Source organism: Poecilia latipinna, unplaced genomic scaffold (genome assembly GCF_001443285.1).
Source record: "Poecilia latipinna isolate Pla-1442-1.1 unplaced genomic scaffold, P_latipinna-1.0 Scaffold951, whole genome shotgun sequence".
Lineage (NCBI taxonomy): Eukaryota > Metazoa > Chordata > Actinopteri > Cyprinodontiformes > Poeciliidae > Poecilia > Poecilia latipinna.
In genome coordinates this window covers 267,527-285,939 of record NW_015113567.1, presented here as the reverse complement: position 1 = coordinate 285,939, position 18,413 = coordinate 267,527, and the positions used below count along the sequence as shown (strand labels likewise).

The following is an 18,413-nucleotide window of genomic DNA, read 5'->3' as shown; positions in this document are numbered from 1 at the left end:
AGAGAGTAGTGCAGTGATCCAATTGTACCAGAGGGACGGGGAATAAAGAATGGGAATAGGCTTAAACATGATGTACTGGAAGGCTGGATACTGGTTTGAATCAATCTGAAATCAAGCAAGGCAAGCTGTAGTTACTTCTAAATCTAAAACTAAAGCCAGGGGGTTAATAAACCTTCAACTGAGGAGGGAAGTTAAGTTGAGTTCATACAGCGAATGTCAATACAATATGCTTAAAAGGAAATAATACATAGATTAAAAAAGTCCAAATAAGCTGTTGTAAACAAGGTACTGGCGAAAGCTAAGCAGGACCGTGATGACGTCATGTCCTGTTGTGGTTTATTAGAAGACGGGTTGAGACGGCAGAGCAGAATTTGTTAAAGGTTTTATAAACCCCAGTGCCCTCTATTTGACCGTTTCTGTCAAGAAAGTGGCAAGGACAAGCGACTCGAACCCGTGGCTTCGGCCGCTTTGAGGACGGAAGCCTAACGTCAACGCTGCGCCCCAGAGTTTCTTTAACCGCAGTCTTAGCTCAGCGAGGCAGCTAGGTGTCACAGTCGGACAATGGAGAAGCGACGGGGTTGTCTTGTCAACCCTAATTTCCAGAAACCACAAAAAAGGGGAGGGGCTAATTAACACTGAGGGAGATGAACTAAAAGTCTCAAAGGAACGACAAACCAAGGGGAAGAGACTAACGAGAAAGAGACCAAAGAGAAACCAATTCAAATACTCAAAGGACAGAGTACAAGAATAAAGAAACTAAAACAAATGAACATGGCATCACCTTACTAACGGTAATGAGCCCAGAGAAATGAGCTGAATAGAGATTTAATTAGCATAAATACTGGAGTTTAAAAAGCTTGTCTGGATTAAACTTTAATATAGCAGTCAGATAATTTAAAGCTTTAAAAACAATCAGTATTTGAGAATGAATTCTCTGCTCTGGAAACCATTGTGTAGAGATTTTAAGATGAGAGAGAATCTTAGGATAAATACATAAAACAGCAAAATAACAGTTTCTTACAAGAAAAACAAACAATACATGTCTAACTTATAATTGTCATAAATTCTCTATAACCTCACTGTGTTTATTATAGTTTTATTTTAATGATTTCCATATGAGCCACATATTTTAGACTGTCTGCTTGAACTGATTATATCTTGATCAACAGACACATTCGGTAAATTAGAAAATTATTAAAAAGTCAATTTATTTCAGAAATGATATCAATGAATGAAACACATTATGTCTATTAATTCCACACAAAAAATACTTTATTTCTGTTAATTATGATGATTTTCTGCTAACAGCCAATGGAAACACAGCATTTATAACTCGAATATGAAGTGTGTTTAATACGTGCTTAAAGGTTACTTTGAAAAGGTGACTTTAATGTGACAAACAAGACTCAATATGACGTCAATTCAAACTTACTAAATATCACTTCACCAAGATTTGAGCGCTAAATGTAAGCGGTGTTGTGACGAAGATGTAAATAACCCTAAACATGGCCATTAGCAGGGAAAAAAAAGGATTAAAGATCAGTTTTTTCAGCGGCCAGTCGTGTTTTTATTGCATTTCAAAAAGAGCCGGTGATCAAAGACGGCAAAGTCCTTGCTGCTAATCCACAAAATGTTTAGCGAGTGATAAAGGGTCTAATAAAAGCTCTATTAACACACATAAACACGGCGCTCCCAGCCTGTTGGGTTGCGTTACCCTCTGTGGCGTTTCGCCCGCCCTTGTGTTCATCCATCCCTCCGCGCCACCTTAAATGGCCTCCTGGAGGCGACCTGCTCGTCCCGACCCTGACAACACACACACGCACACACACGCAGGAACGCACGCAGCGCGCCTGCAATTATGTGTAGCTCTCTTTGTGTGAGAGCGCACGTAATTTCAGTTCAAGGCTGCCATCACAGCAGGCACCAATCTGTGTGAGCAGTGAAGCAGCAAATCCATCAACTGTTCCTCTGGCAACACACACACTGAACAAGCACGCACACGCACGCACGCAAATACGCACGCACAGAGTGACGGATACTGTATGAATGTATGCCCTGTGTTTCTTCTATCATTACTCATCTATTCGCAGAAGCCCTTTCCCTCCATCTCTCAATTCCAATTAAATTTTCTCCTCACTTTGCTCTATTAATATTCTGATTGAAACAGCAACAAGTCAAAACCCAAGAGTACAAACGTGTGTGTGTGTGTGTGTGTGTGTTTGGTCACCTAATGCACCGAGTTCTGAGTTCGAAAAGTGGAAAATTTTCAACTTTTAAAACTCAGAAATTTTCTTAAAGGAAGGACATATCTGAGTTTCAAAAGTGGAAAACTTTTTACTTTTGAAATTTAGAAATTTTTAGAAAGAAATTAGGAAATTATTGAGATTGATCTCAAAATGTTGGAGGATTTGATGAGGATCTTAGATTTACTAGAAAATCTAGTAATCTTTAAAGAAAACTCAGAAATGTCCTTGTTTTTCCTAGAAAATTTCTTAAATATGTCTCAAAATTTTTTTTCTTGAAGCAAATTTTTGACTTTTCAAACTCAGAAATTCCCTTTATTTCTAGAAAATTTCTGAGATTAATTTCAAAATGGTGGATATTTACTCTACTTTTCCCTGAATGGCCCTTTTGTGGCGTTGTACTAAATCAAGAATGACATCATAACAACGAAACAGAGAATGTCTGCGATAATAAATATTACATTGTTCAGCTGCAAACACAGGTATTTACGCTGTAGCGAAGAAATGTTCTATCTCACAACTTCCACATGAAGGAGTAGGAAGGAAGAATCTTGGTACGAATGTTTGTGTTTGTCCACCAGATTACTGTTTCTGCCTGAAATTTTGGTGCAGGGATTTGGCTTTATGGAAAACACTGAAAGTTATGATAGCAGCTGCTATGAAAACACTCAGTGACAGAAGAGCAAAACAATGAGCTGGAAGAGGAGCTTAGAGGAATCCCATAATACAGAGGAGGATGACGGTCTGCCACTTCCTCAACATAAACAGATTTCAGTCTACAAACCTAAACATGATGCAGGCATTTCAGAGACATTTTACCTGTTGGTCTGACAGGAGACATTCAGATAACGTTGAAATCGGTTTTCCAGGCTTAATTACATTCACATTTACTGATAACTCATTACTTTGTCAGGTCTCCACATGCTGAGTCTTAAGTGTGACGGAGTATTAAGGTCACTCTAAACAAGTAAAAAGTATATAAAATTACCAGAATAAACTCGAAAGCCAAAAAAGTTAGAATATTACAACTTTATTCTGGGAATATTATGACTTTATTCTCATAACATTACTATTTTGTTTTTGTGATATTACGATTATCTCACTGTTTTTTTTTATTTTTACTTAGAATGGCCTCAGTACTCACAGGTACGTAAGAACATCATCCAGGTTTATTATGGGATATCAGTAGCAGGATATTGTTACTAGAGCTTGAAGGTCCATTCAGCAAGGAATGAGCTTATTTTTTTTATCTGTGTCAAATTTTTATATTTCTGCTTGACGATCATTATTATTATTATTTTTTTAAAAGAACAGTTCCTATTTATGTCAGAATGCCAACAATTGCTCATTCCTATCTTATCGTCTGAGACGCGATGAGTAAAATGTTGAGATAAAATATGTGAAAAATGGCATTTTTATGGATGGCAAACAGCTTGGTTATGCAACGATTTACTGGAGACGGCAGGCAGATGGTGGCAGCGGACACATCCTGGACGTCTCCGTCCCTCGATGCCTTGAAAGGATCGTTTGATGTGCGACTAAAGAGAAGCTAAAGTTGTGTGTATGTGTGGGTGTGTGTGTGTAAATCAGCAGGGCAGCTCTCTCTCTCTTTCTGAGCAGTCTCATTAGGATTATTGATTCAAACCTGAAACAGCAGACTGTGCAGCACATCCACCATTACTCTTTAAGGGGGAAAAATGGGCTCCTTTGAAAAAGAGTTGATGCTGCTGTAAGTAACTTTTTCACAATTTTACCGTGTTCAAAACCAGAAACTTCAGCGCGTTTCACTGGGATCTTATGTAACAATCGAACACACAAAAAAAGCAGATTGTTATTTTTTTCAAGCATTTTTTGAAGAAAAAATCTGAAAAGTGTGGCATGCATTTATATTCAGTGTCCCTGTGTATTTTGTAAAAGCACCTTCTGCTCAAATTAAAGCCGTTTGATGTATCCTTCAGATTTTCTAAGGCTTTACTGAGGTTTGTTAATAAATATTTTATTTTTAATTCAGGTGTGTTGAGATGAGGAAACGTGTAAATCACATGTTGTGGCCATTTATGTAGAATTTTTGTGAATAATAAGATCCATCCATTCAGGGTTTTTTTATACAGTTATTTTCTTGAGATGGTCTGGAACTGAAATCTGTCTTACTTTTTGTATTTGGAAATGATAGAATTACTTTGGTGAATTTTAGACACTCTAATTAACTTAAACTGGCAGTATTATTGTTTTCCAGGCACATGGAGCCATTTTGTAGCACAGTCAACAACTATCTTACCTTCAGTTGTTATAAAAATGCTGCACATATCAAATATGACTTAAAATAATCTAGACTTCCTTATTTAACATCTTGAAATTTGGTCTCTGTCTCTTTAAGAAACTCCTGTTCTTTGTGAAACTCATTGGGACACTGGCTCTTTAAGACTAACGCTAAACACCACTGATCTAAAATCTACAGATCTCCTTGTAGGATTGTATTTATCTCTTTTTGCTTCAACTCTCAGGGGCCCAATTGTAGAAAAGCTGACCCACAGCATGATGCTGCCACCATCATGCTACACTCTTTTTGCGACAAATGGCATTTTTCATGTATGGTAAGAACAGCTATATAATTAAATTATGCATGCAGGTAAAATGAGTTGTATTTACTAATTGGGGATTTCTGGAGGAAATTGGTTGCACTTGATTTTTTTTTTTTACAGTGTATCCGAAAAAGGGCTGCATTAAAAAAATGTAAGAAATAATTAAAAAAAGACTTTCATCAGTATTCAGCGTTACATCAACCGACCGCTTCAATGCCAAATGTTCTAACGTTTTAAAAATAGGACAAGCAAAGAAAGTATTCAAGTCGTCACAGAGGATTTTGTGTTGCTGTTGTGATTCATTTCATGTTTTCCTCTTGGTTGCTCGCCGCTTCTGGTTTCGTTTGGTTTTCCCTGTGGATACATTACAGAGGAAATCCCAGGAAGCTGCTGACAAACTCCATCCTGCAGAGTAAAAAGTCAATATCTGAGATCCTCCTTTACGTAATCCGTTTATCTAGAAGGGGGAAAATGCCTAATGGCTCCAGATTTCCAGATAACCTTTGTTATTTTATTTATGTTTTTTATCAGCTGTGGATTGATGTTGCCTGGGAAACAAAGCGCTTCCCCTCTCGCGGGCTCCGCCTTTTTGTTGATAAAATATCACCTCGGCCTTCTTCACTTATCGTCGGACTCGGATATGAGAGGAGTTGAGGGAGCGGGACTTAACGAGTCTCTCCACAGCTTCCATCTCCAAAGGTCCGCCTGCATAACGTTATCTTCACATACATTATCCGTTTCATTTAAAATGTGAAATGTTTCTGCTTTTCGACAAAAAAAAAAAAAACCCTCTCCAAGAGCAGGAAAAGTATTCATAAATTAAATGCGTTTCCTTATCACTTATCAGCTTCCAGAACATAAAACCGATTTAACGTTTGAGTTTATGCGTCCCTCCCTGATATGCTTCTCCTTCTGTATTTAAAAAAAAAAAAGACAAGGCAAAGAAAGCGAGAGCGTCTCTCGTCCTCGGAGGGATCCTCAGCTGAGTGTCTCAGTGTCGTTTTCTTCTGGCAGTGTAAACAGTCTGCGTCAGAGGAGCGAGATAAAAGGAGACGGCGTCCGCACGGGGCGCGAGGGAAAGCCTCACATCTGGCCGGATCGCTCTCCTCCTCCCTTCCCAGGAATCGGCCGTCAGGTATGATTTGATGCCGCAGCCGGCGCCAAATGAAGATGCACGGCCAGCTGGCGCCGACGGACAGAGCGGCTCTTAAAGGGACGCTTCGGCTCAAGTTAAGACATCCGACCAGCAGGGAGCGAAGACTTGATGGAGGTTTTTGTCATTTCCAATACTGCGGCTGCAGTCACTGAAACTAAAACATGAGATGTGACACACAGAGTAACTATGAAGAGGGTCCATCCTCTTATGTTTGATCCTTTTATTACTTTTGCAGTTCAGTCATGATCATCAAAATGTGACAAAAAAAAGAAATGCAAAAAAAAACCATTTAATGTCAAACTGATAACTGATTTCAACAAAATAATGGCAATTAAATAACAATATGTTATTGTATGTATGTATGAGAATGAGATGTACATTTCTGTCAAAAGTCTCAGAAATTTTGAGATTAAGCCAAGAAATTTTCTAAAAAAAAATGTGGGAAAAAAACCCAAAACATGGCGGCCCTTATTGAGACCCCAGAGGCTTCAGTCTATCTTTCAGCGCGTGCTGGTGTCAACGTAGCATGAGCAACACAGATAAGGCTTACAGTGCAGTCTTTGTCAGATCCTCACGCTCCAGCAGAGGCTCTGTCTGTTTACCAGTGTGATAAGATCACAGGCAACAACAGGGGAAATGAAAGCCGTTAAAGAGAAAAAAGGAGGATTCTTTGGTTTGATACGTCCAGTGGGCCTCACAGGATCCACCTGACACTGACTCCGTTTGCTAGCTTAAAAGGCTTAAATGGACGGCGAACCTATCCACAAGGGGATTCACATTTTACTATTATGTTTTGTATTCAGATTACTCATCAGTAAAGAATCCAACTTCAGTAATATAACATTTTAACATTCAAATCAGTGATCAATTAACATCCTATGCCTACTTTATGCTGTTTATAGTTGTAGGGGGGAAATGATGGCTGTTGAAGTTATTTAAATTATTAAATTTACATTTTAATTTTAAAGTAGGGCGAATTAGTAGTGTTTATAGAAAATGTTGTAAGAGAATGTGATTGTGATTTAATGATGAATTTTGTAAAATTGAGTGAATAAACTGGTTGATTGATTGATTGTCACACATAAATGAGTTTGCAATAAGAGCAGATAAATTTTTTTCAGTCCCTAGAGGAATCTTGTTTTAAAGGGGCAGTATTTTGTGTTTGTCAGGCACATAGTACATGTTTATGTCACAAATTAGTAACTATGTTACCTTCAGTTTTTATATAGATAGTATATATATCAAATATTTTAAAATAAATTTGATTTCCTAATTTAACACCTTGAAATTGGGTGTCCGTCTCTTTAAGAAGCTCCTGCTCTTTCTGAAACTCCACCTTCAGGAAGTCACCACAACATGGCTCCTCTATTAAGACTTTAGAAAAGTTTTTACCAGCGTTTCACTGAGAAGTAGCTCCTATAATGAGCTCAGCAGATGCTCAGTTTCACCAGGTGTTTACTAATTGCTGCTGGCTAGTCTGAAGGAGCTGAGTGGGCGAGTTTCAGGGGAAGGTTGCCCTGTGAAGCTCCTCCTCAGACGAGGAGCTTCATCCTCGATGGTGGAGCTAGGTCCAACCAGGCGTTTTGCACAGCTGAATGGTTGCCATGGAGATTAAAGGATTTCTCAGACATGCATGAACGAATCAAGGCAACAGTCCATGTACGTTTCTGATGAGGGAATAACATTATGACATGATGTAAAGTGCAAAAAAGTAAATTTTACTCAGTAGTTCCCCTTTCAAACATTAACCTCTTGTTTCAGGTCAAAAAATCGGATTTAAGTTTGGACTTTGACTAAGCCAAACAAGACCTTATTTTTTTGTCGTTTTTATTTTCCGGGCTGTTACTGCTGGTATGTTTCATGGATTCCAGCTGTGAATCGATGGATCAACTTTCTTCTTCATGGTTCCATCAATTACGGCAAGAAGTCGTCCAGTCCTGGGCGACTACAGACCATCACACTATCGCCAACACTTTTGACAGTTCATTTTCCCTTTTTATATATCATTATTCACTGATTAGTGCATACAAAACAAACAGTACAGACTATCAAACAGAGGTATTGAGCTACACAACTAAAATAAAGTTGTTAAACATATATGGGTTACGATATTGTGTTTCTCTTCTGGTTGGTAGTTATTTCCTGATTTTTTTGTTTTTCCTTGTTTTGACATTCCATGTTTTAATTAATCCAAGGAAGACGTGGGAAAGAGAGACCAAAGAGTAAATCATTAAATAAATTAAGGATAACTGCTCTTTTTCCCAAACGCTGTGGTAGTTTTTTGCCAGGTGTGTAATGGAAACACGCACCTTCAAAAAGGTTCCACTTTTGTCTCATCAGTCCAAAATATTTTGCCAAAAGCCTTCGTTTTTTGTTTTGTTTTGGCAAAATAAGAGAAGGAACTTTAACGGGTTTAATTTGCTCTGTAGTGTTTTTACGTCTTGGAAACCTACCAAGTATTTTCCATTAGTTCGGAAAACCTGAATCTAATGAACGGTTCATTATGAGGAAAAATAGATTAGGTGGAAGTTCACTGCGCTGTGGAAAGAGGCTGGCACGGCTGCAAACCAAGAAAAACACGTCCATCCATCCATCACTGCACACCGCCCTGACTTGACTTATCTTTGAAACATGGCAGTGGCAGCATCGTGATATGGGGACAGCCTTTCTTCAGCAGAGAAGCTGGACAGGGAAGCCCATGAAGATAAACAACAAAATAGATTCTTTTCGGTAAAAAAAAAAAAAAAAACAAAGACAAAAAAACTGAAATCAAGGTTGAGGTTCACAATGTAATGATGCACAGGAATGGTCCAGTCAAAGTCCAAAGTCCAGACACAAAACCAATTGTGTGTATATATATATATATAAACTGCTAGTAGCAGAGGCTCTCCATCCAATTTGATTGCACAAAGAAAGGAACTTCAATAAAATACGCTACTTTGTCCTTCTTATAAAATCCTAAAGAATTATTATGGTTTGTGGTTGTAATGTGACAAAATGTTAAATTTCAACAGTTTTATTGAGGAGAAAATCAACACATCAACAACACTGTCCTGTCCTCTTTTTCCTCACTTGACCATAAAGAATTAGAAAGACGAAACAAAAGCAGCATTAATGAACAAGAACTTTCCCAAAAGTGACTCTTTTCCTGTGGATCAAACCTTCTTCAGAGGGATCAATGTATTGTGGGAAGGGTTGCTGAGTCTTACTTATCTGAATATCTGAATCAGTTCAACTTGTTTGCTGATGAGAACCACATTCTTTCCAGATGACATTTCCTCCAGACATAATTTAACAGATGGAACTTTTTTGTTTTTCCTTTTTCCAAAATATCAAAGCAAGTTTTTTTTCAGGACAAATTTCTTAAATAGTTCTTTGGCTCTGAAATGGTACAGATCAGCCTCTGTTAGACTAGATGGGGTGAACAGTGGACGGGGTTTAAGGTGAAACAGAAGCAGGATGGCGGCAAGAAGGTAAATGTACCTCCTCAGAAACAAATGCTGAGGGGAGTGAAAATATGCAAAGCGGGCGGCGAAGTAAAGGGGTGAGGACCATCTGGGCCCGGTTCATCTGTCGTCTGCCTCCAGCTCTCTGGGTCTGCTCTCCGCTTGGCAGAGCTTCCTGCTGCACAGCTGGGCCCTCACCCCCACTCCGGCCCCCGCCTCACTTCCTCACTACACCCAGTGTGTGGACGGGTGTGTTTACACACCTATTTACAGGGTGTGCACCTTTCAGTCAGGAAAAAAACATCTATACAAACCAGACCAGTCAGCTGAGGTTACATCTTTAATTCTGCTCAAATGTCCTAAAAACGTGTCATTTATGGCAAAAAATGACTTGGGCTTCTATTTTAGGAAGGTGACGATATAAAAAAAAGGGTTGGGCATTTATTGTATCATTTATCATGTATCGCGATACATTTCTCCTCATGATAATAATTTCGATTTATTGTCTTGATACATTTGAATTCATGATGTTCGAAATCCACCCAAAAAAAGTCCATATTGTTTGGATTATTATTTTTACAAGTACTATTTTTCCCCATTATTAATATTAGCTACTTTATTGATATTAATAAATATCAATAAAGCAGTTCAGTCATATGAATCACTTCATTATGTGACTGGTGTCCTAAAGCAAATCACAGTTGTTTTTTTTCAAGAGCAGGATTACGAGCCACATTTCCATTAACCGCATAACTGAGCAATTTTACATTTAGAAAATAAATTTGCTTCATGGAAACACGGCAATCAAAACAAAAAAATCTTGTTTTTCAATAAAACGTTTTTGCACTAGTATGAGTTGGGTTTTTTTTTTTGCCGAATTGAAATTAGTTTATTTTTACTAAGGTTTTTTTGGCGTCACATGATTAACAACCGGATGTTTTTGGTGAATGAACCATGAAGAAGACGACAGGAAGTAGGAGGAGGACGATGGCGTGGCGTGTTTTTTTTATGACTTTTTGATTATTATTGTGTTTTATCAACATTAGATGAATATCAAGAAAGTGTTGCCCACATTTGTAATGGGAACTGATCGTGTTTGTGCAGCGATATTTACAGTCACAGACATACAGTTACCTAAAACAGACCTGATAAACGTCTCTTATTGTCAATCTGTGGTTATCACAGTACTTTGATTATTAATTAAGAACCGCTCAGCCTTTATAAAGTGGTGGAAGCAGGCTGAGCTTTGGACTGCGGCGTGTTTGTTTTGAGGCGTTTGCCTGGGGCAGGACTGTGGGGAAAGCTCTAATAGGTTCCCATCCCTACATGTGTACCGTAACGCTTCCTGGCGTCGGCAGGAGCAACTCGGCTTGACGAGCCGTCTCACATTTCAACTTCTGTCACGTTGAAACCGAGCTGCTTCCCCCTCCCCACGTCTCATCCCGTCTGTTAGTGAGCTGCCAGCACACCTCTGTCACTGATCACAGATGTGAAATCGCTCGACTCTGATGAGATAAAAAAAACAAACAACTTATTTATTTATTTTTTTTAATATTCTGAAACACTTTTATGAAAAATAATGTGCCGAACACAGCACCCTACATGTTTGTTTCCACTGCTGATAAACATGTAAAGGCCTTAAAATAAATTTTGCTAAAAAAAAAAAAAAGACTCCTTAATTTTAAAGAATTGAGTGGGAAAAACATCAAATGTCAGAAACAGTGGCAGAGCTGGAGTTTTATTGTGAGGGGCAGGAGGGGGGTCCAAAACTATTTTGGAGAAAGAGGTGGCGCATGAGAATGACAAAACACACAAGATTTAAATTACTGATTGATAGATAATTTTAATCTTGCTTTATACTTTTATTTATGCACATCCGTCACATTTACATTTATTTTTCTTCTTCCCATATTTGTGTCAACCAGAAGGGGCCAGAGCCCCCCGACTATCTTAGCTCCGCCCCTGGTCAGAAAACAAAAATATCCCAGTGTAGTGAAGATGGAAATGCAAATAAAACAACTATTGACATATTATTTAAGTTACCAAAAAGAAAATAGCTATTAGGCTCATTAGTAAACATTTTATTTAAAATAAGATTTTAAAATTCAAAGACATTGTATGTATAAAAAAGCTGGCAATAGTGCATTAAGCTTTGAACAAAAGCTTTCCTTTTGCAATTCAGAAATTATCTGAGAGCGTAAATATAACTTCCAAGGTTTGTTAATATTTGAAAGAAAGAGAAAACTAAGTTATTGGTGTAAAACTGTGGAATAATTGAATGATGATTGCAAGTTATTTTATTTCCGGTGAGCTTTAAAATTACAAAAGCTACTGGTATGTAGATATATGTGTATTGCGCAGCCATTTGTGAATGTTATTATATATATGTAGATGCATATTTACATATAAATCTGTTCATGAACAGTAGATATCTTTCATTCCTGCTGGCTGCTGAGTCCAGGACGGCTTCAGACTTGTTTTTGGTAAATTATTGGTCTGTAAAGATGTATTTTGTTCTGTTTTTGTTTTTTTGTGATGTTGATTTACCAAAATAAAGTGACTGTGGATCTGAGATCAAAGAATATGTCAAATGAATTTGGGTCTGGGTTTGGTTAGCCCAGCTGGGCTCGGTTCTTGTTTGGTGTGTCATCTCCTTTCCCGTCTCTGACTCAGCTCCCAGAACAGACAGAACTGGATGTTTTTGCCACATCTACTTTAAATAGCTGTGAGGAAAACTAGATCCTGCTATCAAAACTGTTGGTTTTCCTTTCCGGCAGACAGGGAATTCATAACAAGCCAGATTAGAGTACGACTGGATCCAGAGGATTCCTAATTCAAGGAACGGCAGAAGTGGGAATACGGTTACATTCTGACTGGCTGGGTTGGTTTTCACTTCAGCAGACCAAAGATGTATGACTTAAAGAGAATTCCTCATGACATGTGCCATGTTGTAGCATCGTCACGGTCGCTACATGTGGATAGCCTCGATGGAGCGGCATCTGGATTTAAGAAATGATTTAGTTCAGTCTGACGGAACAGGAAGGCTTCTTTCATCTACTGTGATCTGAAAACTGAAGTGATTGTATTTTTGTGTTCACAGTCAGCTTTTCTTAAAACTACATCAGTGACACTTATTGAATTGCTAAAACTCCCACACACATATTTTGTGATGTAAACCTTACTATACTCTTTATAAGTTGGAGTTTTGTAGGAACTTTGGTTGTCCGTACGTTTCTGTCGTCTCTCAGTGTAAACATGAAGTGACACACACACGTCAAAACACACACTAAAAAAAAAGACTGTGTAGTTTTGCATATTAGTATGTTGATTTTTCTTTCTTTTTATTTTTTAGAAAATTTAAATCATTTTTCAATTGTATTAGACTTATTTCTGTATACTGTCAACTCAAAATGATAAAGTAGGATGTAATTCTTTTCATCAGTAATCATACTGAATAACCAATCATTTCTATCCAGTGGGAACTCCTGGGCTTTAATTGACATTTATTTCTGCCCAAGGAATTGCACCACACAAACTTAATGAAATAAATAGTTTTTACTTAAAATTCTTAAATTGTCTACTTACAGTTATATTCACTGTACTATAAAAAGGTCATAAAAGTTATAAAAAGGTTCCAAGCCCTCCCAATATGCCACTTCAGGCCCCCCACAGACCCAACATGTAATGATGATGGGTTAGCACCGTTTAATGTTAAATCATTTTTCTGATTTTAACTTGCTTGCAGAAGCCTATGATGAGTTACGGCTGCATGACACCATAAAATACGCATTTAAAAATTCATATAAAAATCTAAAGTTTCTACAAAAATTCCCAAAATATTTCTAGAGCAAGAATTTCATGACAATTCCCATACACAATTTCCACATTCTTAGAAAGGAGGCTCTTAAAGATAACAATCTTAATTCCCATTTTGAGAGTTTAGTCCAAATTCAATAAATGTACTAAAAAGTCTCACACTATTCTCAGATGAAAAACTTCCCGTTTGGCTTCATTACTACAACACCTTTTATTCCACTTGTCTTCAATGCACTATTTTGTCTTTATTGTTTAAAAATATCAATATAAAATTGTGTTGGGCATGAAATAAAAAAAAAGAAATGCTGAAGAGTTCTGAATACTTTTGCGAGGCTCTGTAAATCCACTCAGGCCGTCTGGTTTACCTCGGCCAGTCAGAAACGATTCGCTCTGAGAAATGCCTTTCAGTGTATTGACATACTTTCAAAAAGCCAAAAAAAAGAGAAAATAAATCTAGCTGCCTTCTGTTCAACCATGAAGGATTTGCTCTGACCGCAGAGTGAATCTTATATGAGAGCGTCAGAGTTGAGAAAGAGAGCAGAGTAGTTATTAGCAGTGGGGAAAAAAATGCATCTCTTTCCCGCCTAACTATCCGTGGATTCCTCCTCTGCGACCATAGAGTGCAGACCTGACGGCCCTTCCTCGGCAACCTGTTTCCACGTCTGATCCATCCCGAATGCGAGCGCATTCATCTTTGATGAGCTTTACTTCGTCGGAGCGCATCGATCCGCTCATGTCTGAGCAGGTTTGCGTCACCGCTTACGTCGGCTATGAAAATCCAAAAAAACCCCGGGAGCTAGGCGGAGCTCTCAGCGTAGTAACAAGAAGTCTAAAAGAGACAAATCCCCGTCACTGCGGGCACTTTCCCTCGACAAAAGATCATGGCGGTGTGATAACATGTATGTGTGAGTCTGTTGGTATATGGATGAGGCTGCTGTCAGCGCCAGGTTAAAATAAGGATGTGTGTTTGTAAGGGCGGTGTGAGAATTGTGGGTTAAACAGCGAGCGCTGCCGTCCGTGGGGGATAAAGCCAGTGGATCGCTTGCAGCGTCTCCAGTCCCAGAGTCCCTGCAGTCTGTGTGTGTGTGTGTGTGTGTGCTGCTCAGTAGATTGGGCTGCAGAGTGAATGGGCTCATTAGCGGTAGCAGAGTAACACATGGCCCGGGGCACACACAGACACAGAGCACACTCACTTTCTCCCTATAACCCCCCCACACTCCCTCTTTTCCCCAATACTCACATACAGACACACTCCAGACTGGCATACTAATGCATTCAGACCGTAAACACAGATCGCCTCGTTTATTTAAAAAAAAATAAAATAAAAATCTGGATAGTTTAATCAGTCAGGGCTTTAGAAAATGTCTAAGGAAAAAGAGAACAATAAAAAAACTCAACCAAGTCATCTGCAGAATTCATCCACAGTTGTTGTTTTATTTAAAAGCGAGATCCTGGGCGATGATAAAGCGGGCGATGTTTCCTTCCAGATATTAACACCTAACCAGCAGATAATCATGAGCTGCCCACACAGAGCTGAATGCTTAACATGAAGGCTTTCAGCACCAGCAGAGAAGTCGTTAATGATGACACTGTAACTTCTGCTGTCGCCTGTGAGCTGCAGTCACTTCTGGTTTCCACTTGTAACACACACAACGCATTGACTCTTGCACAGCGGCTCCTAAAAGTCCAACACAAATAGACCTAGTCAGATCATCGTCAACGTTCTTCCACCAATACGGTGACTTTTATCCTGAACAGTTAAAGTCAGAACAAAAGTATCTATTTATCTGGTTATCTAACCAGCTAGCTATCTATAAGGCTATATATCTGTTTAGCTAGCTAACAACAAGGCTATCTATCTATCTATCTATCTATCTATCTATCTATCTATCTATCTAATAATCACATTTACTTTGATTGTTCCTACAAACAGGAAATAAGATTCTGCTTCAGCTGCACTATTCTGTTAAATTCCAATCAAAAATGCTTTAACAGCTGAGCTGTGTGCCAATCAAGTCAATAGAAACAAAGTCAGACAGATATGAAGTAGTCCATAAGCAGACACCCAGAGTGGGCTTGGGCTTATTGGGTCTATTTGTCATTGATGTAAAAAAAAAAAAAACACAAGTAAACCCATGATTTATTTTTTAAAAAGATCTCTCCTAGGGAATCAGTTTCCAATTCTTAAAAATTAGTTTGGAGAGTCATGGAGAAAGTTCTCAAGGGAAATCAAGCTGCTTAGCTACATTCATAGCATGTTGGCTCCAGGAGATTTCTGTGACACCTGCTCCCTTCCTGAAACAAAACGCGGAGTTGTCTTCACCTTCATAACCTCAGAGGATGCATCTGCATGTTCCTCCATCGACATAAATTTTAAGTCCCACTTATTTTTTATTAGGAGATCTGTCCTTGTAAAGCACAGAGGTGATTTTTTCTTCTTTTTAATGACAATGATTGTTGGATTTTAATATCATAAACATGGCGTCTTCTCATCAGTATTAAGACAGCATTACTTTTCTGCAGCAACTCAGATTTAGATTTAAGTAATGACTCCATGTTGTAGCAGAAGAAAACAGAGCATATATGTGCGAAGAATTTTTCCTTTGAGTTACAATGCAGAAAACCTTAAAAAAAAAATAAAAAAAAAAAAAATTAAAAGGTATCACAACTACTGAGCGTGTCAGACGTGTGCAGCCTTAAAAATCGAACGTTGCGGAGCTGAGGAGTGAGTGCAGGCGGCTGACTGGGGTCATCGTGTGGTCACCTGTCATCACAGATGCTTCAGTCAATTAAAACTCGGGCGCTTTAACCGCGGCTGCGATAACCTTGAAATATTCCAAACCCTAAAAAATGAACCACTCTTACCCCGCTCCATCTTTCGGATTTAACTCAACGTCTGCGTGCGCCGCTGCGACCGGCTTGTCGGATGCTCTACGGTCACTGTGACGTCTCTGACCTTAACGGCGCTTTCGGAAAACAACTACGTTAAAGAAACGTCCAGGGATTCATCCAGAACCGATCCGACTGCTGCAACTGTGCGTTTCGGGCCAGAGAACATTTATTTATAGCTTCTTTTCTTGGCTGAAACAGCTTGTCCTCATTCAGACCAAATGTGGTTTTCACTAACATTTCTCTCAGCCAACAAACACAACGCAACACATTTAAAGGGGTGAAAGAAAAAAAACAACCCCCGTCACGGAGAGGAACTGCTCGTCTTACCTCAGCGCTGCGCTTCTGGCTTTGGTCTTGTCAGACACCTGTAAGGACGCAGACACGGAAAGAGAGATTTAGACACTCAGGCTTTGTTTATATGTCTGACTGATGCATTTAAACCATGTGATTTTCAATCTATTTGTGCACTTCATAATTTATTTATTACATAACATGTATGTATGCTTTTCAGTTATGCGTAAAATTGTATTTATTTGTTCTATGAAGTTATTGGTGCTTATAGTAATTAAAACTATACATTTGTGTGATGCTACTTGCTAGGCTAACAGCAGTAGCATAGTACAGAAAACTCAGGGTATCTGTCAAATAGTGTTGATTTGACAAAAGATTTTGGTATGACTTGCAATGCAGTGACACTAACCTGTGTTTATTTGGTGCTGTGGAAATGTATATAAAAACAGATTTAAAAACATACAGAAAAATAAAACTAAGACGACTCAGCATAGTCTGCAGATATTAAACTAATTTACTCTCCATTCCTCCCTTTTCAACTTTTGTCCCTTTCAGGAAAATTACAAAAGAAAAAACCCAAACAAAACAGAACCGAACGAACAAACGAACAAAAGAAAACCCAATTTCTCCAAATGTCAAGCCGGTGTTTTCTCTTCCAGGACTATTGCTCAGCAATTAAAATGAATTACTGAACACCAAAAAGAAAAAGAAAAAAAAAGGACATTTTCTCCTTTCCGGCTTGTTGTTTCCTGCCCTCTCTAGGAATAAGGTGATTAACTGAACCAGTGAAGTTTCTGGGAGATCGATGCAGAGCTGCAGGCTACAACAACAAGCCTCCTCAGATCTTTGGCTTTTGGAGGCTTGAGGGAAGCTCGCAGAGAAGATCTATGTGTGAATATATTAACCCGGCTGGTGGCTTGGCTTGGATTTAAATAAAGCACAACCCAGCCGGTGTTCAGACGCGGAGTCTCTGCCGTCGGAGAGCGGCTGGAAGTGTCGTTCCCGACAAAAGGGAAGAGGAGAAAGAAAAAAACAAAAAACAAAAGCTAAAAGAGAGCTTAAAGAGCTATGAGACCCATACGATTCCCTATTTTTATGTGGGTGCCAGACGTCCCGGTGTTTCACAGCAGGCCTGGCGGTGAAGACTTAACAAGACGCCCACAATGTCTTAAACAGAAACCAGACAATAAATTCAGTGCTTGTCCTCACGGTTTGTTTCAGCATGAGAGACTCCATAAAGCGGCGCTAACACCTGAACACCGAGTATGAAATCTGTTCTCCTGATGCAACTCTTGCTCCCTGGCTGAAAGTACAACAGCGACCAAATCTTCGCTTTAGGATATTGCCACAATTTAGGGAAATTTTCAGTGGCAGCGATCCGGATTCGATGTGATTTGTTGGACTGAACGTCGCCGGTGGTGTGTTGCTTGCAGTTTTGATGCCAAACATTACTGACCGGTTGCGGCTTGGACTCTTAGCATCAGGTACCAAGATGGTAGCAGCAGATCCTTTAAGTCGGAGGCCTCAAACTCCATTCCTCAAGGTTAGGAGTCCTGGAACTTTTAGATGTCTCTCTGCTTCAGCACACTTGGCTCCAATGTTAGCTCATTAGCAGAGCTCTGTAGAGTACGACTGTTTGCTAGTGAGGCAGGTTAGCCATTTAATTCAGGTGTGTAGGACAAGGAACATATCTAAAAGATGACAGAGGATAAACGGTTTTTCTGGAATGCCAAGTTGTTTCTCCACCATAAGCAGGTTTAGCAGCATGACTGTTGTGTTGATTGACAGCGCTAAGGCCCTCCCCCTGGTTCTGAGTGGTTATTTCTGGTCCGAAGTGATACATTTCTTCAGATGGCTATAGTAGGGGAGGAGATGCAGGAGACTGATCTTTTCTTGGCTTATCCATCAGGGCATTTTAACAAATATATCAATTTTTATTTTTTTTTTCTTTATAAAAGTTACATGCTCTTTCTTTTGTGGCAAGGTT

General features: G+C 39.0%; 1 protein-coding gene across 3 annotated transcripts in view; it reads right to left on the bottom strand.

Moving 5' to 3' along the window:
- The window catches only part of aff2 (AF4/FMR2 family, member 2), a 199,996-nt gene that overhangs the window by 35,852 nt on the left and 145,731 nt on the right, over nt 1-18,413 (bottom strand). For all 3 annotated transcript variants that reach the window (XR_001427063.1, XM_015049538.1, XM_015049539.1), the window contains exon 10: nt 16,463-16,500. Coding sequence is in view for 2 of the 3 variants with exons in the window: in XM_015049538.1 (XP_014905024.1) it covers nt 16,463-16,500 (38 nt within the window). In the remaining variant the exon portion in view is untranslated. The remainder of the gene's footprint in view (nt 1-16,462; nt 16,501-18,413) is intronic.